Raw genomic sequence first — 25,287 nt, forward strand, 5'->3', positions numbered from 1 at the left:
CCCAGTTACTTATTTAACAAGGGTTAATCATTTAGTTTAACATGAAGCTTGAAACCTCAGATTTTGTAGTGAAAATTCTGCACTGCTCTGTGGTTTGACTAAAGTAATTATGTTACAAAGATTTAATCATTTTAATAGTGGATAGTCTATAGATAGATATTCTGTATTACTTATGTTTATTATACAGGCAGAAATAGGCAAACAAAAGTAATCTTTCATGTCATAAACATTTATTTTGTCTTTTGCAGGATGATTACTATGAAACTTTTGACAGCATGTAGATTTGAAAATGCATTTGGGGCCTGTCGTGGTGGCTCATGCCTGTAATTCCAGCACTTTGGGAGGCTGAGGTGGGCAGATCATGAAGTCGAGAGATTGAAATCATCCTGGCCAATATGGTGAAACCCCGTCTCTACTAAAAATACAAAAATTAGCTGGGCATGGTGGCATAGGTCTGTAGTCCCAGCTACTCGGGAGGCTGAGGCAGGAGAATCACTTGAACCCAGGAGGCGGAGGTTGCAGTAAGTCGGGTCGTACCAGTGCACTCCAGCCTGGGTGACAGAGCAAGACTCTGTCTCAAATAAATAAAATTTTAAAATTAAAGATAAAGAAAATGCATTTGGAATGATTTTCCTTAAGCAACATAAATGCATCATCTATTCTTTTTGTGGGACTTTGTTCTTCTATGCTTAGTACAAATGGAGAGAGGTGAAATGAACCTACCTCACATTTGTAAGGAAGGTGTTTTACAATTTTTCCAAGGTACTTTGAACCCTTATGATTGTTTTTCTGTTGGCTTCCTCTTTTCAAAGGCCTCTTCCTTTCATTTACTTTAGTTTTAGGTCCTGAGATTTCTTCTGTAGAGGTTTTGTTGTTTTTTGTCCGTGCTCTGTAATTCTCTCAGAATGACAGGAAAGATTATACTGAGTTATGTCTCGTGCATTTAATGCATATTAGGCCAGATAATTCTGTAGAAATACTCAGGAAGACAAAAACTTTATTCAGATAAATATCTTACTGAGTCTACCTACTTAACTGTGCCATCTTCCACTTCCTGGTCAGTAAGCTGAGTGTTGTCCGTAAACTGTCTCTAACTCATCTAAATGATAATGTAGCAGAAAATAAAGTCTACCTTGGATTCCATCGTGTTGGTGCAATCAGTGGGTTGTTATCAGACCAGATTCTGAACATCTTCTAGAGAACTATGCTCTAGCTGCATTATCTGTATTATTTGGAAGAGGTAGGGAAAAATCATTAGTGTAGACTGTGTTTCTCACATTTGAATTAAATAGGCGCATCTGTAGTGTTACTCCCAGTAGACACTCAGTACGTATTTGTTGATTAAATAAAGAGACTTGGATTCTGTTTGCAGCTCTGCTACTAAATGGATGGGTTTCCTGTTCTGCTTCCTCACCTTTGCAGAACTCACCTGTTTTGCATTTCACTAGGACAAGTTAGAGGGCAAAAAGTATTTGAGTTAATGCTGAGTGTTTTAAGTGGAAAACAGCTAGTCCTTTGGTGTGCCACCCTGAGGGGAGAGGACAGAAGAGACCTGACATGGCAGTCTTTATTGATCTTATCATCTGAGAGTATAGCCTGGAGAGTAGAGATAGCCCAGGGTCTGGAGTCATTTTATTTTCTGTTTTGCGTAGCCCAAATTTCATCTGGCCCTGGGCCAATGAGGGAGTAGTCAATTTCATGGATGCTTTAGAACCAGTTTGAGAGTAATTTCTTTAAAATTGGTATTCTTTCTGCAATTAAATATAGAACATTGAATTTTGACACACACCCTCTCTCCTTCCCACCCGCTCTGTCATTTATTTCCCACCCACTCTTTTCCAACACTCTTATCTTTTCATCCAGCTTCAATTTTCTTTTTATATTCTATCCCATCTATCAAACTATTTCCTATCAATGGCACTGTATAATCTTACAGAGCCATAAATAAGAATGGCTCTGTAGGTCAGTATGACCCATGGAAATAGATCACAGATAATACACCAGATAGGTGTCTGGGTGCAAGGATGCTGCGTCAGACTTGTTTCAGCGCTACTACTACGTAACATTCTCTAAGGGGAGATGCTGCCACTTGCCCTCTGTTTTCTTCTTCTCTTGGGTTGAAACTACGGTACGGTATTGTAGTTCTTCTGCTCCTTGTGGTTCGGACCTAATCCCTTGGCCTAGCATCAAAGATTATCTCTTTTATTCCCAGTTCCTCAAAAAAACTAAAGTACTGATTCTACCCTTTGTAAATTAGTTCCTGTTTGAGTTCCAGAGAAGGGTACTTACGGTTCCTTGACTAAAGTCCAGAGAGTAGAATGCTAGAGGAAGCATTCCTCTAATCAGTTTGTTCATGATTCTGGTGGTTTGGCTCTTCTTTCTCTGGAAACTGAAAAGCAGTCTTTTGCTTCTTTGGATTTTCTCAGTTCCTACTTCCTGGTTTCATGTGTCCAAGCTACTATTGTCTTTTGGCTTCCCCAGTGTATCTTGCCTCTCTTATGGTGTCTCTTGACACTCATATCCTGCTCTTACAGTCTGATGAAACACTTATCTTCTAGGCAGTTCTTTTAAAATGAACAAAACAAAACTTTCATTGTATTTAAAAAAAAATTTTTAGAGCAGTTTTAGATTCATAACAGAATTAAGAGGAAGGCACAAAGATTTCCCATGTACCCCCAGTGCCTACACATACATAGCCTCCTTTCCCTGATTATCAACATCCTCCACCAGAGTGGTACATTCGTTACAACTATAATTCTCTGGTGGTTTTTTGTTTTGTTTTGTTTTATTGGAGATGAGGTCTCACTCTCGCCCAGGCTGAAATGCAGTGGTGTGATCATGGCTCACTGCAAACACAACCTCCCAGGCTCACGTTATCCCCCCACCTCAGCCTCCCAAGTAGCTGGGACCACAGGCATATGCCAACATGCCAGACTAATTTTTGTGTATTTTGTAGAGATGGGGTCTCACCATGTTGCCCAGGCTAGTCTCGAACTGCTGGATTCGAGCAATCCTTCCACCTCAGCATCCCAAAGTGCTGGGATTACAGGTGTGATCTACTGCACTCAGCCTGTAATTCTTTTAGTGATCCTGTGGAGAGGGTGTACTGAGTGGAAAAGAGCTACCAATTTGTTTTGCATAGAGCAATCCAATGTCTCTATTCACTTTTGTAGTTCCAAAATGTGTTAGAGGAATTTCAGAATGCACAAATTAGCAGGCAAATTTTTGGCTGCAATTTTGATGAAATAATCCAAAAGAGGAATGACCAGATAACTTTTGATACATATTTTATAAAATTTGGTTTTGATCTCAGTCTTTTATTTTTCTTCTCAGTTGCTCTAGGTCGTAACCAGCCTTTGAAAAAAGAGAAACCAAAATGGAAAAGTGATTACCCTATGACAGATGGACAACTACGCAGCAAGAGGGATGAATTTTGGGATACCGCACCAGCTTTTGAAGGCCGGAAAGAGATATGGGATGCCTTGAAGGCTGCTGCACATGCTTTTGAGAGCAATGATCATGAACTCGCACAAGCAATCATTGATGGTGCAAACATAACATTACCACATGGTAGGTTTGGTGTTCCTCAAGGACAGAAGGAACATAATCAGCTTTGTTTCTGATAGCAAGAAACCAAATGGGAGAGTTTTTTTTCCTTTGCTATGAATTATTCTTTTTTTTTAATGTAGCAAGGAATAGCATTCCTCTTTTTTTCTTGTACATCTTTCAGGTGGAGACAGGTTTTACTTTGTGTGTTTATATATATATATGTTTTTTAATATGTCTTAATTTCAGAAAAGAACTCTTGATCATCTAAAAAGTTTCCGTGTAACCTAGTTCTCGAGGAAGACCTCTTCTCTCCACCCTCCCACCCCCACCTCACCAGCCTCATCCCCCTGCCAATCTATTGGAGCTTCCACTTCACTGGTTTCCTCCTAGCAGCGCTAGAGATAGAGTCTCAGTTTAGATTTTGTGAGCTGTAGAGACTCAGAGGTTGCTCCTTTTAGTCATTATCCTTCCTTGTCAAGCCTATTTTTGGCGTAATAAGCAAACCCAAACTTAGAAGTGAGTCCCACATGTTTTTAAGGACAATTTTCCATGATTGTAGCCCTGAGCATTATTCGGAACTTCTCTCTTTGGTGTAGGAATGTGACTCTTTTAAGGATAACCATAAGCTTTGAGTGTTTCCAGGGATGTGCATATGCTGGTGCCTTGTACATACTCTTGTTTGTTCTCCTTGATGAGAAACATATGAAAATTTTTCATGCTACATTGAGATTTAGGTGTTAATTTTGTATTTACATTTTTTTATTTCTGTATTAATATTCTCAGTATTCTCTTTAGTTTTTCAAGTTAATATTTTCAAGGTTGTCTTTTCAGATCTATGTAATAACCACCTTGCATTGATTTCTATTCATTATGATACTTTCATTGTTTTAATCCCCAGTATCTCCCTTTATCTATATTCTTAGAGGAACAGTGACTTTCATTGTTTAACCACCTGCTTTATGTCCTTTCACTCTGTCAAATGACAGATTTTTATTTTATTTTATTCTGTTCTTTCTCTCTCTCTCTCGAGACAAGAGTCTTGCTCTGTCGCCCAGCAGGCTGGAGTGCAGTGGTGCACTCAGCTCACTGCAGCTTCCGCCTCCCAGGTTCAAGTGATTCTCATGCCTCAGCTTCCCCACCATGCCTGGCTAATTTTTGTATTTTTAGAAGAGACGGGGTTTCTCCATGTTAGCCAGGATGGTCTCGATCTCCTGACCTTGTGATCCACCTGCCTCGGCATCCCAAAGTGCTGGGATTACAGGCGTGAGCCACCGCGCTCGGCCCCAAAGTCCCTTTTTTTTTTTTTTTTTTTTTTTTTTTTTTTTTGAGACGGAGTCTTGCTCTGTCACCCAGGCTGGAGTATAGTGGCCCGATCTCAGCTCACTGCAAGCTCCGTCTCCCAGGTTTATGCCATTCTCCTGCCTCAGCCTCCCAAGTAGCTGGGACTACAGGCGCCCACCACCTCGCCCGGCTAGTTTTTTGTATTTTTAGTAGAGATGGGGTTTCACCGTGTTAGCCAGGATGGTCTCGATCTCCTAACCTCGTGATCCACCCGTCTCGGCCTCCCAAAGTGCTGGGATTACAGGCTTGAGCCACCGCGCCCGGCCCAAAGTCCCTTTTTTTAAGAGACAGGTCTCACTCTGTCATCCAGGCTGGAGTGCACTGGCATGATCATGGCTCATTGCAGCCTCGACCTCCCAGGCTCAAGAGATCCTCCCACCTCAGCCTCCTAAGTACCTGGGACTGCAGGCGTGCATCACCATGCCTGGCTACGTTTTGCTTTTTGTGTTTTGTTTTGTTTTGTTTTTTGGAAAGGCATGGTCTCACTGTGTTGCCCAGGATGGTCTCGAACTCCTGGATTCAAGCAGTCCTCTTCCCTTGGCCTTCCAAAGTGCTGAGGTTATAAGCATAAGCTGCTGTGCCTGGCCAAAAGATACTTAACTTACTGTATCCTTGCCAGATTCCAAATCACCAAAATTAATTCCAAATTAATTTTCTGATTAATTGTGATTCCAAGAAACATTCCTTTTTTTATGGCTGCCTGTTCTTTATTATGAAAGTTTATTAGCATAGTCTTGTGGTACTAATGTTATTGAGCACCCACGGATCACTTTTTCTATACATGTGTAAAAGTGATCCCTCCTACATTTGGAGAATTTATGATAGAATGCCATTTTCAGTGTGACTTTTTTTATGACCGTGAGTCCTTTTTGTTTGTTTGTTTGTTTGGAACTTATTTTATTTTTTTGAGACAGAGTCTTACTCTGTTGCCCAGGCTGGAGTGCAGTGGCGTGGTCTTGGCTCACTATAACCTCCACCTCCCAGGTTCAAGCAATTCTCACGCCTCAGCCTCCCAAGTAGCTGGAATTACAGGCATTCGCCATCATGCCCAGCTAATTTTTGTATTTTTTTGGTAGAGACGGGGTTTCACCATGTTGGCCAAGCTGGTCTCGAACTCCTGGCTTCAAGCTATCTGCCTGCCTCGGCCTCCCAAAGTGCTGGGATTACAGGCGTGAACCACTGCACCTGGCCTCAGTATGAGTCTTTAGTCCCAGTTTTCATGGGTAGTCTCTAAATTCTTTACCTTTATGTGATTGTGAGTTGGGAGGTGGTGGGCATCATCTTAGTCCATTTACCTTTTTCAGTTTTGTAATTATCGTCTTCATCTACTACCTTTATATAATATAAAGGGAAGGGGTCTTCCTTTACAAATAGTTTTATCATCCTTCTCTTTTTGATGTCTATATCTTCTATTTTTTGAGGAGAATATATGTTGTATAGACCTACACGTGGGTGGAAGAAGAGTCATGTATGTGTGATTGCGTGAGATCCAGAATGTTGGAACTTTTAATTTCTTATTTTGTACTTATAATTACCTGCTGGAATACCTGGTTGCATTCTGTATATTGTACCCTCGTTTAAAAGTTCATGGAGGCAAAATAACTCTGTTGCACATAAGGCCGGGGCTTATGCATGTCCTATCGGATGTGGGCTCAGGTCACGGAAGACCGAAGTCCCTCATTTCTGCTTATCTATGTAAACTGCCAAGAAAATGTTCCCGGCAGCCCCACCTACCAACAGATCAGGGAGAATTACTCTCAGAAATTCGAGAATTATTAGATGCCCCTCTAGTCCCCTTCTGTGTTTAAGGAATATTTTCTGCTTAAGTGTGGAATAATCAAGCCAATGTCTGAGTTTTTCTCTTTCAGAACTCTGTGATAACTTTCTGGGTATTAATATTGTCATTGGTACCCTTGATTGAATTCTTTTGTTCATATCTGAATCTTGTCAATATTTCTTGGACCTTATAATTTTGTTTTGTCATACACTCTAGCTCACCGTCAGTTTATAACTAGGCTATTCCATGCTTTTACCTAGACTGGCTTAGTGGTATTGCTGAAATTCTTTCCATCTTTTTTGTGTAATTACATGTTTGAAATTTTACTTTGGGCCAGGCGCGGTGGCTCACGCCTGTAATCCCAGCACTTTGGGGGGCCGAGGCGGGCAGATCATGAGGTCAGGAGATCGAGACCATCCTGGCTAACACGGTGAAACCCCGTCTCTACTAAAAATACAAAAAATTAGCCAGGTGTTGTGGCGGGCGCCTATAGTCCCAGCTACTCGGGAGGCTGAGGCAGGAGAGTGGCGTGAACCTAGGAGGCGGAGCTTACAGTGAGCCAAGATCACGTCACTGCCCTCCAGCCTGGGCGACAGAGCGAGACTCTGTCTCAAAAAAAAAGAAAAAAATAGAAATTTTACTTTGGGCACATTGCATTGTGCTACCCAAAGCACTTTGTATTTTAAGTTTAAGTTATTGCATAGACTTGACTATTACTTAGTTCAGGTTTTGATATCAGATCTCGTCTTACTTCTGTCCCTACTGTATTACTTGCAACTGTGTGACTTCGAGCAAATCACATCTTCTGTAAGCTTCAATTCTCTCATCTGTAAAATATGGATAAGAACTGTCTACCTCTTGGGATGGTTATGTTGATTAAATGTAGTAGTAATACATGTAAGTTGCTGATCAGAGTGCTGGGTATCCAAAAAGCACTTAATAAATAGTAGTGCTGATGATCTTATTTCTTGAACTCTGAAATTAACACATAAATTCCCAGTTCCCTGCACCAAAATTCTGAATTTATAGATTTTGATCATTTTCTAAATTATCTGTTTTTTGAGACGGAGTTTCACTTTTGTCACCCAGGCTGGAGAACAAAATAACATTACACTTTTTAATTATCTTCCTCTGTTAATAACAATAAGTCTTCAGTTTATTCTCAAGTGGCAATGGGGAGAGTAAGAGGGAACTTGTCATAACTACCTGTTAATGTTATATTTACACATACGGTATATTTTCATTCTGGAAATTGACTCATATTGAGAATGGTATGAACATGTATTGTGGAAAAAGCTCCCCATGTGATTTTGATACCTGGTACCCCTTTCACAGTTTTCCTGTCCTATATGAGCTTTATTGTTCATGATTTGCACAGCATGTTGTTACTCCTTGTCTTACATTTCTTAAAGAGCTTATTTCCTTTTTCTCATTGATTGCTATTTTGCCATTACCTAGAAATCCTAAAAACATTCTTAATATAGTAGTTTACCAGTGAAACCAGGTTATAGGTTAGTGATTTGCCAAATTAGCATAAACAGGGTAAGAAAAAACAAGTAGTGTTTACACTTCTCACACATTTGCTGTGTAGTGAATAGTATACTATTCAGTAATTTTCAGTGAAAGCTTATTCAGAAACTGTATCTGGTAAAGATAAACACTTAATGCTTTTTGTAATTATGATATAAAAGATTTAAAAAGATTTTAGGAATTGCCTACTCCCTTCCTCTACCTCCTGGTTTTCTAGAAAGGTAGTTGTTGATTTGTTTAGCATCTACAATTATCTCATAATTCTTAGAGTATTTTTTTCTAACATGTTTTCCATATCCCAGCGATTCAAATGTAAAAGCTGTCCTCTTACCCTCCTTGAACAGATGGAGTAGCTAGCTGCTCCCTATTACTCAAACATGCTTTTCTACTGGGAAACAGAAATTTAACCCCGATTTTATTCATACTTCTTATAGCTAAATGTCGCCAGTTCTTCAGTTCAGCTTTTGAGGACCTGTTTTCTTTTGTCCTTAACCCTTAAGGGGTATGGGAGGTAGAAAAACTTAATTCTTAGAAGACTTAACTTTTTTTATTTCTCTTTTCACAGAGTTTGTTACATGGGTGGGAAAGGAGTTCCCCAGAATGTTTTCTTCTTTATCTCAAAATATATTAAATATGTGTTATGTATAATAAAATTTAATTTTTTAAACAACAAAGGCACTTACAAATAGTATAAAGAGCATGTTATGTGTAAGGAACCAACGTATGAAAAGAACACTGGACTGAGAATCAGTAATAAAATACTCGAAACTCATGTTGTATGTATGTATGTATTCATTTATTTATTTTATTTTTCTTTTTTTGGAGATGGAGTCTGGCTCTGTCACCCACGCGGGAGTGCAGTGAGGCGATCTTAGCTCACTGCAACCTCTGCCTCCTGGGTTCAAGCAATTCTCATGCTTCAGCCTCCCGAGTAGCTGAGATTACAGGTGTGCACCAGCACGCCCATCTGATTTTTGTATTTTTAGTTGAGACCGGGTTTCACCATGTTGGCCAGGATGATCTCAATCTCCAGACCTCAAGTGATCCACCCGACTTGGCCTCCCCAAGTGCTGGGATTACAAGCATGAGCCACTGTGCCCAGCCTCATGTTTTGAATTAACATTTAATTCTTATGCCTGTAATAATCACCTACAACAATCCCCATTTTGCACAGATCAGAAAACTGAAGCACAGAGAGGTTGCATCATTCTTCCAAAGTATAAGTCATGAAATTGGCATTTGAAATCAAGTTTTGGATCTAACAGTAACTAACGCAATTCAATGCCCCGGACAAGTCATTTCATCTCCCTGTTCTGTAAAGTGATTGCACAAGTAATCTTCAGTATTTGGTCTATGTCTAATGTTTTAGTTCCCTTGCACACTATGTAGAATACTTTAAAATGGTAAACTGTTAATATTAAAAGGAAAAAAGCAGATTCTCTTAAGACATAAACAGGAAATCCATGTGTGTAAGTCTTGTTTCTATTTTCCTTAGGTGTTTCAGATGCCCATTAAGAAGCAGGCCATGAATTTTGGTGTGGACTTTAAAGGTTCATATAATAATTTTTCAGGCCTGGCGCGGTGGCTCATGCCTGTAATTCCAACACTTTGGGAGGTCGAAGTGGGTGGATCATGGGGTCAGGAGTTCGAGACCAGCCTGGCCAACGTGGTGAAACCCTGTCTCTACTAAAAATACAAAAATTAGCTGGACGTGGTGGCAGATGCTTGTAATCCCAGCTACTCAGGAGGCTGAGGCAGGAGAATCGCTTGAACCCGGGAGGCAGAGGTTCTCAAGAGTGTGCCATTGCTCTCCAACCTGGGCAACAAGAGCCAGACTGTCTCAAAAAAAAGAATTTTTCATTTGGCCAGGCACAGTCGCTCATGCCTATAATCCCAGCACTTTGGGAGGCTGAGGCAGGCAGATCATGAGGTCAGGAGATGGAGACCATCCTGGCTAATAGGGTAAAACCCCATCTCTACTAAAAAAAAAAAAAGGAATTTGTCATTTAACAAAATTAATTGATAATTCATAAACATAAAGCTTAGGAATGAAGGCATGAAGATATACAGGAGATGGAATTTTTGCTATTGTAGGGTTTAGAAATGAAAAAGACCTCCTTTGTATGCCATTGTGGGTAGTGGAGGTAGAGGAACACAGGGTTTCTATTTCTAACATGGTCCCAGGGAGTATGTTATACTGACTTCTACTTCTGTAAAGCCAGATCAGCTTTACAAGAACACTGTGTTCAGGTGCTTCTAGTCTGCTCCATTGCCCCTTTTGGAGCACTGAAAATTAAAGATCAGTGTCCCCCTTAAAACTGTGGCGAAGTGTTACACAAGCTCTTAATCATGATTTGACTGTCATATGACATCAACAATACGTATACAGGTTAAGCCACTTTTCACTTATGTTCACTTATGTTCAACTAAGAGATGATGGACTTAGTTTTCTGAATGCCACAGTCTTGATGGCTGATTTGGTAGTTTGAGATAGCTAGACCTCCTGCTTCTAAAGCCTGATTGCCAAATATAAACTTGATATATGTAATTCCTAGCAAAGTGTTTGCATGAGAGAGCCTGTAATTTGTTAGCATCCCTACAATCCTGAAAAACTGCACCTAATATCTGGGTGGAGGATAATTTTGATGGCCCTTTGGACATTAGCGTGATTCAGGTTTGTGGAAATCACCGTGAAACATGAAGCCATAGACTCAAATGTTATGAAACCTGGATCCTTTGTGACATTGCTGTTGGTGAGTGTTCCCCTGTAAGTCTGATTCTGAGATTTAAAACTTGTGAGAAGAGAGCCAACATTATTGTGTGTTTTCTATGGATTTGTTATATGTACTAGGCAATTTTTCACGTGCATGTTATTTAATCTTTACAACAACCTCATCAGGGAGGTACTATAATTCTTGAGGAAATAGACCCACCATGTCCAAAATCAGGGTCTAAATTCAAATTGTATGACTGACTCCAAAGCCATTGCTCCTGTCACATCTCAGTGCTTCTCTTGGAATCTTATGTCCCTCTATCAGGCTTGAGTGCCCTGCCTGAACCCCACTGTTTTCATTCCTTTACATTCATTCTATCATTTAAGTGTTCTCATTCTTTCTAAAGCAATTTCCAACTCAAATGTTAAGGCTTTCCTTTGCCATAGCAGGGCATGGTTGCTAAGAAGTAGAAGAGTTTATAATACAAAAATTAGCCAGGGTTGGTGGCACGTGCCTGGGGTCCCAGCTACTTGGGGAGGCTAAGGCAGGAGAATTGCTTAAGCCCAGGAGGCAGAGGTTGCAGTGAGACGAGATCATGCCACTGTCCTCCAGCATGGGCGACAGAGCAAGATTCCATCTCAAATAAATAAATAAATAAATAATAAGCCTTCTGAGTCAGAAAAGAGAAGTCAGGAGCAAAGACATTTATTCCTACAGGCTTTGGAAGAGACCCATAGTGCTACAAAAACCTTGGTGTTCTAGAACATTGCCCCCTTCTTTCATTTTGAGAGGATGGTTTTCTATACCAGATTGCCAATGTGATCTAAATATTAAATTTGTTAACTTTATCAAGGTATATTGAAGTACACTAAACAGCATGTTTAAAGTGGACAATCTTATCAGCTTTGACATGTATATACTTGTAAAACTCCCCACAGTCAAGATAACAAACATTTCCACACCCTTGCCAACATTGATTTTTAACTTTTACAAACCTGTTCATGTAGTGATGCAAGTCTCACGTGGTAAAAACTTTTCACACTGAGCTACAGTCTTAAGGGAGTGAGAGCACAGAGGGATAAACAGGCCTTTAAATGCTGAAAAATACATCTTTCTTTCTAACCTGAAAGATTGCTTGAAAAAGAGTATAAAGCATTAGACCTAATGACATTTAGTAAAGGTATTATTTGTCATCTAATTTAGTTTTATCTTTCTAATTTTCTAGTGGAATATTTTGAGGCATAATTTAAAATAATCGTGGAAGAAAACAGTTGACCAAGGAAAATAGAAACATCTGAGCCAATCATCTAGATAAAAGACAAATAGAAGAAAATTATGTATGAAATCAGAACAGAAGGTGGAGACTTGGCAGCTTTCTTCCTACCATGGGGAGCTTTCAGGGCTTCCTGGCCTGGGGAAATGATGCCCTGGCACTTATTTAGCCTAGTGGCCATCTGTCTCTGCTAGGACATGAAGCCTACAATAGGTTTGTGAGAAGAAAACAAAAAACAAACAAAAAAAACCTGTCCTTCCACAGAGGATGTTAGGTGAGCAATCTGAGCAATCCTAATTAGAACTTTGTTAAAACTAGTGATTGCTAAATGAACTGCACCCTTGGTGGCCAGTGGGTGGTAATTAAAACCTTTTGTAAAATATTGTGTAAATGTAGCTAAAAGTGATTTTGGAAAAATAGAAAAATCCCTATGTTGTCAACTTTTAGAGTGTTCCTTCCCTTTTATGTTTAAATATACTGGGTTTCTTTAAGCAAACCTCTCTGTATTAGTTCATTTTCACAGTGCTTTAAAGAAATTCCGGAGACTAGGCAATTCACAGAGAAAAGAAGTTTAATTGACTCACAGTTCCACAGGGCTGGGGAGGCCTTAGGAAACTTACAATCACGATGGAAGGCAAAGAGGAAGCAGGGCCTTCACATGGCAGCAGGAGAGAGAAGAGTGAGGAGCAAAGGGGGAAGAGTCCCTTATAAAACCATCAGATCTTGGCCCGGCACAGTGGCTCACATCTGTAATCCCAGCCCTTTGAGAGACAGAGACAAGGCAGATCACTTGAAGTCAGGAGTTTGAGACTAGCCTGGCCAACATGGTGAAATCCTCTCTCTACTAAAAATACAAAAATTAGCCAGGTGCCTGTAATCTCAGGAGGCTGAGGCTGAGGCACGAGAATTGCTTGAACCTGGGAGGCAGAGGTTTCAGTGAGCCTAGATTGCGCCCCCTCACTCCAGCCTGGGCCACAGCGTGAGATTCTGTCTCAAAAAAAAAAAAAAAAAAGAAAAAAAAGAAATGAAAAACATCAGATCTCGTGAGAACTCATTATTATGAGAACAGCTTGGGGGAAGCCGCCCCCATGATCGTCACCTCCCACCAGGCCTCTCCCTAAGCACGTGGGGTTTATGGGGGTTACAATTCAAGATGAGATTTGGGTGGAACAGCCAAACCATGTCACTGTCTGTCTTCTGCTGCCTCATTTTTTTCACACGCTCCTCTCAAATACTGTAGATGAGACAGCCTCATACCACTGAAACTTCTCTCAGTCACCACCATTTCCTCTGGACCAACTTGGGCTCATCTTCCATTTTCTTTTAGCTGTCGTAGGCATCATTAGCAAATACGTTGTTGGGCTCCACTGGGCACTGTTGGTTTCTTGCTCCTTGTGATTCATTTCTTGACTTTTTAATCCCTTGCATTTGTCCTCTGCCTTTTGTTCTAAGTACATTTTCTCCCTCTCATTAACTAATCTGAGAACCAATCCTTGTACCTCTTATACATTATACACTTGGCTACTTACTAGTTCTGTGACCCTGGACACAAGTTACTTGATTCTACTTCAATTTTTCCATCTGTAAAATGGGTAGAATAGACTTAGCTTATAGTGCTTTTGTGAGGATTAAATGTTAATATATGTAAAGTGCTTACACAAGGTTAGCAGTAGTAAACACTGCTGAGTGTTTGCTTTTTTTTTTTTTTTTTTTTTTTTTTTTTTTTTTTGACTCCATTGCCCAGGCTGGAGTGCAGTGGCGTGATCTCAGCTCGCTGCAACCTCTGCCTCCCAGGTTCAAGCGATTCTCCTCCCTCAGCCTCCTGAGTAGCTGGGATTACAGGAGCACACCACTGCAACCGGCTAATGTTTGTATTTTTAGTAGAGACAGGGTTTCACCATGTTAGTCAGGCTGGTCTCGAACTCCTGACCATGTGAGCCACAGTGCCCAGCCAAGTGTTTGCTTTTTTATGTTAAATCTTGTATGTTGGAAATTATTACTCTCCAAACTTCTTTTACCCTGACTTTTCCCAATCTGCTTTAGTTACTTGTAGCTAATTCAACTGAAGCATCTCATGGAACCTGGAGCAATTAAAAGCTAAGCAAAGAATCTTGTAACCCTAAATGATTTTTTTATGTCATTCTAGTTTCCAGTTACATGATTCTTTCCTTTTGGTTTTCCATCAAATCTAACCCATCATTTGGTTCTGCCAGTTACCTTCAAATCTCTCAGTTTAATTTTTTTTCCATTTCTGTAGTCAGGCAGTCATGATTCCAGTCATTCTTTCTCTCTTCACATAGATGATAAAACAGTCAGCAGGCTTTGTCTTGTTCACCAACACAACCTTAGCACCTAGAATATCTGGTAGCATATAAAAGGTGGTGAATGTTGAATATCTAATTTACCTGTTTTAGCCACCTCTGGTAATTTCCTGTAGTATTAAGCCTAAACTCCTGAACCCTACTATCAGGTTTCACTATTACTGCCTATTTAGTACTTTTACATCATCGATTCTGTATTCTACTTCAAAAAGGTCCCATGGTATTCTCTGTTTACCTTGTAATTATTATTTCCATATCATTTCTATTTCTTGGGATGCCCTTCACTGCTATTCCGTGTCTTTAAAATCATGCCCAGAACACACCATTTCTACAGAATTCCTCCATGTTGGCTCTACCAACTCTAGTCACTTTTCTGTTCTGCGATGTTTCACCACCTGTGTTTGATTTTCATTGTATCTGTTTGTACTAAAATCTGTGATGGGTATGCTGTATCTGCTCATGAGTATATGCTCCTGGAGATCAGGGACAGCCTTGGTTCTCTTACAACCTTCTCAGTGTCAGTGACATGCCCTACACACTTCAAGATGATCAGTAAATGTCTATGCAGTGACTCTAGAATGTAAGAATTGTTTCCTATTGATCCTTGTTAGGTCCTAAAGAGGTCGTGTGGTAGAAACCACTACTATCAGTGCAGTTTGTCTTTAGTAGAGATTTGGGGCCATTAAATAATGGAGGGTTAGGATTATGTTGTTCAAGAGTCTAGGCCACAAAGGAGCCAGTCTGCTTTGAATAGGTAATTCTGCGGTAATAGTTATGGACTACAATGTAAAATATTACTTTTATTGATATTTTGTGATCCCAGATATTTAATTTGGGAAGAGGGTAACCCATAAACCTATAGACTTAAAATGAAATCAAATCATATTTGAGTAAATGGTATGGATTTTTCCCTTATTTATTTTAGAGTGGTTTTAAGTTCACATTAAAATTAAGTGGAAGAAACAGAGATTTCCCATGTACCCCCTACTCCCACACATGCATAGCCTTCCCCCAATATCAACATTCACCGTTAGAGTAGTTCATTTGTTAAAATAAATGAACCTACACCGAAATGTCATTATCACTCAGAAGTCCATAGTTTAGGGTTCACTTTTTTTTTTTTTTTTTTTGAGATGGAGTCTCGCTCTGTCGCCCAGGCTCGAGTGCAGTGGCATGATCTCAGCTCACTGCAAGCTCCGCCTCCCGGGTTTACACCATTCTTCTGCCTCAGCCTCCCGAGTAGCTGGGACTGCAGGTGCCCGCCACCTCGCCTGGCTAGTTTTTTGTTTTTTTGTTTTTTGTTTCTTTTTTAGTAGAGACGGGGTTTCCCCGTGTTAGCCAGGATGGTGTCGATCTCCTGACCTCGTGATCCGCCAGTCTCGGCCTCCCAAAGTGCTGGTAGGGTTCACTCTTGGTGTTGTACATTCTGTGGGTTTGGACAACTTTATATTGACATGTATCCATCATTAATAGTATCATCCAGAATTGTTTCACTGTCCTGAAAAATCCTCTGTGTTCTACCTATTCATCCCTCTCTCCCTCCTAACCCCATGGCAACCATTGAACTTTTTTATTGTCTTCGTAGTTTTGCCTTTCACTTAACTAAAATATGCATTTAAGTTTTTGCCATGTGTTTTCATGACTTACTAGCTCACTTATTTATTTATTTTATTATTTATTTATAGATAGGGTCTTACTCTGTCACCAAGGCTGGAGTATGGTGGCCCAGACATAGCTCACTGCAGCCTCAAACTTCTGGGCTCAAGCAAATCCTTCCTCAGTCTTCCAAGTAGCTGGGACTATGGGCAGACACCACCATGCCTGGCTAATTTTTTATTTCTTTCGTAGAGATGGCGCCTTGCTCTGTTACCCAGGCTGGTTTTAAACTCTTAGCCTCAAGCCATCCTACCACCATAGCCTCCCTAAGCACTGGGATTGCAGGCATGAACCATTGTGCCCAACCTCCTGGGATTTTGATTGGGATTTGCATCAAATCTGTAGACTAAGCTGGGAAGAACTGACGTCTTGACAGTATTAAGTCTTCCTGTCTATGAACATGTACGCTCTCTCTATTTAGTAATTATTTTATCAAGGTTTTTTTTTTTTGTCATTGTTTCATTTCTTATACATACTTTGCTAGACTTATACCTATTTTCTTTTTGAGGTGCTAATGTAAATTGTGTTTTAAATTTCAGATTCTACTTGCTCATTGCTGATGTATAGGGGAGCAGTTGACTTTTGTATATTAACTTTGTATCTTGCAACCTTGCTATAATTGCTTATTAGGTCCAGTAGCTTTTATGTTGATTCTTCATATTTTTTACCTAGACAGTATATCATTTGCAAACAAAGGCAGTTTTATACCTTTTCTTGTCTTGCCTTGTTTTATTGCATTAGCTAGGACTTCCAGTACAGTGTTAAAAAGTGGTGATGAGAGGGGACATCCTTGTCTTTTTCCCAGTCTTAGTAGGAAAGCTTTGAGCTTCTCACCATTAAGTATGTCTTAGCTATAAGGTTTTTGTTGTTTTTGTTTTTGTTTTTTAAACGGAGTCTCACTTTGTCGCCCAGGCTGAGGTGCAGTGGCTCTATCTCAGCTCCCTGCAAGCTCCGCCTCCTGGGTTCACGCCATTCTCCTGCCTCAGCCTCCCAAGTAGTTGGGACTACGGGCACCTACCACCATGCCTGGCTAATTTTTTTTGTATTTTTTAGTAGAGATGGGGTTTCACCGTGTTAGCCAGGATGGTCTCGATCTCCTGACCTCATGATCCGCCCACCTCGGCCTCCCAAAGTGCTGGGGTTACAGGTGTGAGCCTTTTTTTTTTTTTTTTTTTTAATGGAGTTTTGCTCTTCTTGCCCAGGCTGGAGTGCAGTGGTACAATCTTGGCTCACCACAGCCTCCACATCCCAGGTTCAAGTGATTCTCCTGCCTCGGCCTCCTGAATAGCTGGGATTACATGCATGTGCCACCACGCTCAGCTAATTTTGTATTTTTAGTAGAGATGGGGTGTCTCCATGTTGGCCAGTCTGGTCTTGAACTCCCTACCTTAGGTGATCTGCCCACCTCAGCCACCCAAAGTGCTGGGATTACAGGCATGAACCACCGTGCCTGGCCAGCTATAGCGTTTTTGTAGATATTCTTTATCAAGTTGAGGAAGTTCCCTTCTATTCCTAGTACTGATAATGAGTGTTGGGTTTTGTTATATGCTTTTTCAGCATCTATTGATATGATCATGTGATTTTTCTTCTTTAGCCTATTGATATCATGGATTATATTAATTAATTGATTTTCATATGTTGAACCAGTCTTGAATACTTGAGACTAAAGCCTACTTGGTCATGGTGTATAATTATTTATACAGTGTTGAATTTGATTCGTTAATATTTTGTTGAGGATTTTTCAGTCTATGTTCATGAAGGATATTGGTCTGTAGTTTTCTTTGCTTGTAATGTAGGTTTTGGTATTAGGGTAATGTTGGCCTCATAGAATTAGTTAGGAAGTACAGTGGTCCCCCATTATCCATGGGGGGATATGGTCTTGGAATGTTCCAGAACCCCCAGTGGATGCTTGAAACTGTGGATAGTACTGAACCTAAATGCTGTCAATTGGAACATAATTCTTTTCTTGTCTTCCACCCACAAATGTAATGCCTTTTTCATCTGAACTAATTACTTGTCATTCACTGTGTTTTAACTATTGCGGTTTGAAGTGCCACAGCAAGACTAGCATGAATTTTTTTTCTTTATTTACAACTTCACAGGTAAATTTGTTCTTATCTTAGATCTTAGCAATATCAACATTCAGATGTTTTTCTTTATTTGAGAACCTCCACATTTTCATTTAAAAAGAAGTACTTTGGCCGGGCGCGGTGGCTCAAGCCTGTAATCCCAGCACTTTGGGAGGCCAAGACGGGCGGATCACGAGGTCAGGAGATCGAGACCATCCTGGCTAATATGGTGAAACCCCGTCTCTACTAAAAATACAAAAAACTAGCCAGGCGAGGTGGTGGGCGCCTGTAGTCCCAGCTACTCTGGAGGCTGAGGCAGGAGAATGGCGTAAACCCGGGAGGCGGAGCTTGCAGTGAGCTGAGATCCGGCCACTGCACTCCAGCCTGGGCGACAAAGCGAGACTCCGTCTCAAAAAAAAAAAAAAAAAAAAAAAAAGTACTTTATGGCTTCTCTTTGGCATATCTAAATTGCCAGCACCACTACTCTTGTGTTTTAGGGCCATTACTAAAATAAGAGTAATTTTAACATAAGCACTGCGATAATGCAACTGTTGATCTGATAACCAAGATGGCTACTAAGTGATGAATGGGCAGGTGGTGTATACCGCATGGATACTCTGGACAAAAGGTTGATTCATGTCCCAGGCCAGATGGAGCAGGATGGCAAGAGATTTTATCATGCTACTCAGAAAGTTAAACGATTTAAAACTTGCGAATTGTGTGATTCTGAATTTTTCAATTTAATATTTTTGGACCACAGTTGACCAAGAGAAATTGAAACTGCAGAAAGCCAAACTGTGAGTAAAGGGAGGAATGCTGTATTCCCTTTTCTGTCTGATGAGAAAGATTGTAGAGAATTGTTATAATTTGTTTCTTAAATGTTTGATAGAATTTACCAGTGAATCCATCTGGAATTGGTGGTTTTCTGTTTTGGAAAGTTATTAATTATTGATTCAATTTCTTTAATAGATATAGGCCTATTCAGATTGTCTGTTTTGTATGAGTTTTGGCAGATCATGTCTTTCAAGGAATGGGTCCATTTTATGTAGGTTATCAAATGTGTAGGCCTAGAGTTGTTCATAATATTCCTTTATTATCCTTTCAACATTGTGGGATCTGTAGTGATGTCTTCTCTCTCATTTCAGTAATTTGTGTCTTTTTTTCTTGATTAACCTGGGTAAGAGGTTTACCAATTTTATTGACCTTTTGGTCAATAAAACCTTTTAATCAGCTTTTGGTTTTGTTGATTTTTTTTTTTTTCTTTTTGTGACAAGGTCTCACTCTGTTGCCCAGGCTGGAGTGAGATCACAGCTCACTGCAGCCTCAAACTCCCCGGGGCAGGCAATCCTCTTAGTTTCCCAAGGTGGAAACTTACTGTTTGATTTTAGATATTTCTTCTTCTCTAATACAGGCATTATAAATTTCCCAGTGATCACTGCTTTTGCTGCATCCTGAAATTATAAGTTGTTTTCCTTTAATTAAAATATATTTAAATTTATCTTGATTTCTTCTTTGACACCATGTGTTATTTGGAAATGTATTGTTTAATATCCATGTATTATGGATTTTCAACTACCTTTCTGGTGTTGATTTCTAGTTTATTTCCATTATGGTGTAAGCAGACATTGTATGATATCATTTTGTTATGGTATGTTTTATGTTTCAGAATGTGGTCTGTCTCGGTGAATGTTCCATGTGAACTTGAGAGAAAAATGTGTATTTTGCTGTTGTTGGATGAAGTACTTTAAACATATTCATTACATTAAATTGATTGATGGTATTGTTGCATTCAAGTATGTCATTTCTGATTTTCTGCTTGTTAGATCTGTTCATTTCTGATTGGGGGGTGTTGAAGGCTTCAACTATAATAGTGGATTCATCTCTTTCTCTTTGTAGTTCTGTCAGTTTCTGCCTCACATACTTTGATGCTGTGCTGTTAGGTGCATACACATTAAACATTATTATTTCTTCTTGGGCCAGGCATGGTGGCTCATGCCTGTAAATCCAGCAAGCGAGGTAAGTGGATTGTTTGCACCCAGGAGTTTGAGACCAGCCTGGACAACATGAACATGGCAAAACCCTGCCCCTGCAAAAAAATACAAAAATTACCTGGGCTTGGTGGAGTATACCTGTAGTTCCAGCTACACATGAGACTAAGGCAGGAGGATAGCCTTGAGCCAAGGAGTTCAAGGCTGCAGTAAGCTATGATCACACCAGTGTGTTATAGTCTAGGTGACAGCAAGACCCTGTCTCTAAAAATAAATAAGAAAAAAAAATGTTTTTAAAGGTTCTTATTTTACCTTCACTTATTTCTTCTCCAGTGCTTTTCCTTTCTATCTGTAGATCTGATAATATTTCTTGCAAGGCAGGTCTGTGAGCAACACATTCACTCAATTTTTGTCTATCTGAGAAAGTCATTATTTCTCCTTCGGTGTTTTTTTTTTTTTTTTTTTTGGTTTTTTTGTTTGTTTGTTTTTTTGTTTTTGAAACGGAGTCTTGCGCTTGTCCCCCAGGCTGGCGTGCAATGGAGCAATCTCGGCTCACTACAACCTCCGCCTCCCGGCTTTGAGCAATTCTCCTGCCTCAGCCTCCAGAGTAGCTGGGATTATAATCACCCACCACCAGGCCCGGCTAATTTTTTTTGTATTTTTTACTAGATACAGGGTTTCACCATGTTGGCCAGGCTGATCTCAATCTCCTGACCTTGGGTGATCCACCCGCCTCAGCCTCCCAAAGTGCTGGGATTATAGGCATGAGCCACCAGGCCCAGCCTCTCCTTCGGTTTTGAAGGATAATTTCACAGCATACAGAATGGTAGGTTGGTGGGTTTTTCTATGCTTTAGATATTTCACTTCACTGTATATTTGCATCGTTTCTGAGAAGTTGAAGTTGGATATGTAATTCTGTTTTTGTTGTGTGTGTATGTGTGTGTGTGTTTTGTTTTGTTTTTGTTTTTGTTTTTGTTTTAAGGCAAGGTCTGTTTCTGTTGCCAAGGCTGGAGTGCAGTGACAATCTCGGGTCACTGCACCCTAGACCTCCCAGGCTCAAGCGATCCCCTCACCACAGCATCCGGAGTAGCTGGAACTACAGGGACACACCACCACACCCAACTAATTTTTGTATTTTTTGTAGAGACAGGGTTTCACTATGTTGCTCAGGGTGATTTTGAACTCCTGAGCTCAGGCTATCTCAAGCTATCTGCCCATCAAAGCCTCCCAAAGTGCTGGATTACAGGCATGAGCCACCGCGCCCAGCCATTTAATTATTTTCTTTGCTCCTCTGTGGGTAAACTGTTTTTTTCCCCTCTGGCTTTTTGTTTTTGGTAGAGATTGGGTTTCCCTATGTTGCCCAAGCTGGCCTCAAACTCCTGGGCTCAGGCTACCCTCCTGCCTTGGCCTCTCAAAAGTGCTGGAGTTACAGGCATGAATCAATGTTTGACCAGGAGGTTTTTTTGTTTTTGGTTTTGGTTTTGGTTTTTTTTAATCTTTGATTTCCTGAAGTTTGAAAATGATATGCCTAGATGTGTGTAGTTTTTCTGATATTAACTCTGGAAAATTCTCAGTCATAATTGTTTCAGATATTTTTCTTGTTTCTCTTGTTCTTCTCTGCTATTCCCATTATGTGTATGTTACAGTTTGGTTTGTCCCACAGTTTCTGGATACTCTGTTTTGTGGTAGGGTTTTTTGTTTTTGGGTTTCGTGGGGTTTTTTGCGTTTTTTGTTGTTGTTTGTTTTTGTTTTTGTTTTGTTTTGTTTTGTTTTTGTTTTTGAGATAGTCTCGCTCTTGTCGCCCAATTGCTGGAATGCAGTGGCGCAATCTCGGCTCACTGCAACCTCTGCCTCCCAGGTTCAAGCAGTTCTTCTTGCCTCCGCCTCCCGAGTAGCAGGCACCCGCCACCACGCTCGGCTAATTTTTGTACTTTTAGTAGAGACGTAGTTTTGCTATGTTGGCCAGGCTGGTCTCAAACTCCTGACCTGAGGTGATACCCCCACCTGGACCTCCCAAGGTTTTTTGGTCTTTTTTGTCTTTGCTTTTCAGTTTTGGAGATTTTTACTGAGATATCGTCAAACTCAGATATTCCTTCCTCATTCATGTTCAGTTACCAGTAAGCCCATCAAAGGCGTTCTTTATTTCTGTTACAGTGGTTTTATTCTCTAGCATTTCTTTTGGTTCTTTTTTAGGATTTCCATCTCTTATTACATTCCCATTTGTTCTTATATGCTGTCTGCTTCATCCATTAGAGCCATTAGCATATTAATCATGTTTTAAATTCCCAGTCTGATCATTCTAACACCTCTGCCATATCTGAGTCTAGTTTTGTGCTTGCTCTAAAAAACTGTTTTTTTGCCTTTTGGTACATCTTGTAATTTTTTGGGAAAGGTGGATATAATATATGGGAGCTGTGTGAAATGGGCCTTCAGTAATGTGGAGGTTTTAGTCTTTTTGTGAGCCTCTGCCTCACAAAAAGACTATGACTTGACCAGTGCTGTTCAGTCATAGTCTCTACCTTAGGTGGGACAAGATGGTTAGAAGGGGCTAGAGCTGGGTATTTCTCTTCTCCCAAATTAGTTAGGCTCGATAAAACCCCAGCAGGATAGACTCTAGTTAGTTTCTTCTGAGGGCAGAATGCTCCGGCATATTTAAAAATGGTTCCTTTTGCACCCTCCTCCAACCCAGGGAATTATTCTGACTGTCACTACGAGGAAGTTGTAGAGGTCCAGAAGGTAAAACTCAGGAAGGTATCACTCTCCCCAGACACCCTTCACCAAGTCCCCATGGAGTTTTCTCTCTAAGACTTGCCCACACTGAGCCTTTAGCAATTGACTTAGTTACATTTGAGGTTTCCCTACCCTGCACTGGTTCCGCAGAGATTTCAGCTCCTGGGCGTCTGCTCTGGTAAATGGTGATTCTCTGTATTAGCCTGCCTGTCTCTCCTATTTTGGGGGCAGTGGTTTGCCCTGTGACCTTACTTCTCCACAGATCTAAGAATATCTGTTGATTTTTCAGTTTGCTCAGCCTTTTACTTGTTAGGATGGAGTGGTGACTTCTACGTTTTTTGCATGCCAGACTAGAAACAGGAAGTGTGATTTTTAGTTTAATGTAAAACTAGAGCATATTTACAACTCAGATTATAATTTTGTAGAAAGAAGTGCCAGAAAGAATAAATAAACTAGAAAATTCCATATTAAATAAAAAACAAATTACCATTTCTAAAAATACTGAAATATGGGAGCTTCTGTAATTGTCTAAATAGCTTACTTCCAGCATTATGGATTGAGCGCTGGCAGAGCATGATTAAGAAGATACACTAGCCAGCTTTAACTCTTCATGGAGTTTTTCTCTCTTGCCTTCTAGAGATTTGAAAACTAAACCCTGACTCACTGGGATGAAGGGCAGAAGGGAAAAGGGCAGTGTGAAGTTACTGGTATAGGGACTGCTAGTGATCACAACTGTGCTTGAAGTAGATCCATTTCTACAGTGGTATTAGTGAATACACAGAGGCTAAACACAGAAGAGGGAAGATTCGTGTGTGTTCTGCTTTCCAACTAAGCTATCACCCCAGCACATCTTATGTCACTTAGAAGGCAGACCAGATTGAAACTGTGGTGGGTTGGTGACCATTCCAGACTCATTTCACATATTTCATTTCATTCTTTATATTTTCATCCTATTGACATTAAACACAAATATCAGTTCATTAACTCATTTGTTCATTGATAACCATTTCTCAGTGTTCTGGATCTGGTAGACATTTCAGTTTTTTTATCCAAATTGATAATAAGCTGATATCATATTCTAGTTTGAGGAAAGGATATGTTATGTATAACCTTAAAACGTTCATTAAGTTATGCTTTTGGCCGGGCCCGGTGGCTCACGCCTGTAATCCTGGCACTTTGGGAGGTCAAAGTGAGCAGATCACCTAGGTCAGGAGTTCAAGACCAGCCTACCAACATGGAGAAAACCCATCTCTACTAAAAATACAAAATTAGCCGGGCATGGTGGCGCATGCCTGTAATCCCAGCCACTCGGGAGGCTGAGGCAGGAGAATCGCTTGAACCCGGGAGGCAGGTGTTGTGGTGAGTCGAGATCGCGCCATTGCACTCCAGCCTGGGCAACAAGAGCGAAACTCCATCTCAAAAAAAGAAAAGTTATGCTTTCAAGTTCCCCCAAGGAAGTCCTGGTAACTATAATGTAGTTTACACACCTAGTCTCAGCTACTCAGGAGGTGGAGGCAGGAGGATTGCTTGAGCCCAGGAGTTTTGAGTCCAGCCTGGGCAACATATGATTTGTAAGGAAATTAACCATTAATACATTTTTTTTAAACCATGAGTGCTTTTTCCCTTCCCTGAGCTAGCTCGTTATGTCATAGCCCTTTTGTTTTTCCTTTTTAATCCATAGCTTCTCTGTACTAGATAGACTAATTGGGATTAAATAAAACACCTCAGTCATTTCTGTGGTAATTTTACTAATGAGACTCATAGATAAGCAGTGAATCTGTGGCAGCTGCTAAAGCTATCATCTCTAATTTGTGATCTCTCTGGACTAAGGACTTCTTGCCAAGTGCTTCAATTTAGGAAGTCCAGGCACTGGGCTGGGCATGGTGACTCACGCCTGTAATCTCAACACTTTGGGCTGCTGAGACAGGTGGATCATTTGAGGTCAGGAGTTTTGAGACTGCCTGGCCAACATGGTGAGACCCTGTCTCTCCCAAAAATACAAAAATTACCCAGGCGTGGTGGTGTGTGCCTGTAATCCCAGCTACTCAGGAATCTAAGGCAGGAGAATTGCTTGAACCTGGGAAATGGAGGTTGCAGTGAACCAAGATCACATCCCTACACACCAGCCTGGCCAACAGAGCGAGACTCTGTCTCAAAAAGAAAAAAAGAAGTCCAGGCGCTAAGAAAACTGCTCTAGGGCCGGGAATGGTGGCTCACTCCTATAATCCTAGCACTTGGGGAGGCTGAGGTGGGTGGATCACCTGAGGTCAGGAGTTCGAGACCAGCCTGGCCAACATGGTGAAACTCCATCTATACTGAAAATACAAAAAATTAGCCGG

General features: G+C 40.5%; 1 protein-coding gene across 2 annotated transcripts in view; it reads left to right on the forward strand.

Annotated features, from left to right (window-relative positions):
* The window catches only part of LOC105480873 (ubiquitin domain containing 2), a 71,728-nt gene that overhangs the window by 43,269 nt on the left and 3,172 nt on the right, over positions 1-25,287 (forward strand). Inside the window, exons 2-3 of one of the 2 annotated variants that reach the window (XM_071098087.1) lie at positions 249-350; positions 3,334-3,570. In XM_071098087.1, coding sequence (XP_070954188.1) covers positions 3,396-3,570 — 175 coding nt within the window. In that variant the 5' untranslated portion in view covers positions 249-350; positions 3,334-3,395. The remainder of the gene's footprint in view (positions 1-248; positions 351-3,333; positions 3,571-25,287) is intronic. The other variant, XM_011740070.3, reaches the window with a different exon arrangement.

This window comes from Macaca nemestrina, chromosome 6 (genome assembly GCF_043159975.1).
Source record: "Macaca nemestrina isolate mMacNem1 chromosome 6, mMacNem.hap1, whole genome shotgun sequence".
NCBI classification, from domain to species: domain Eukaryota; kingdom Metazoa; phylum Chordata; class Mammalia; order Primates; family Cercopithecidae; genus Macaca; species Macaca nemestrina.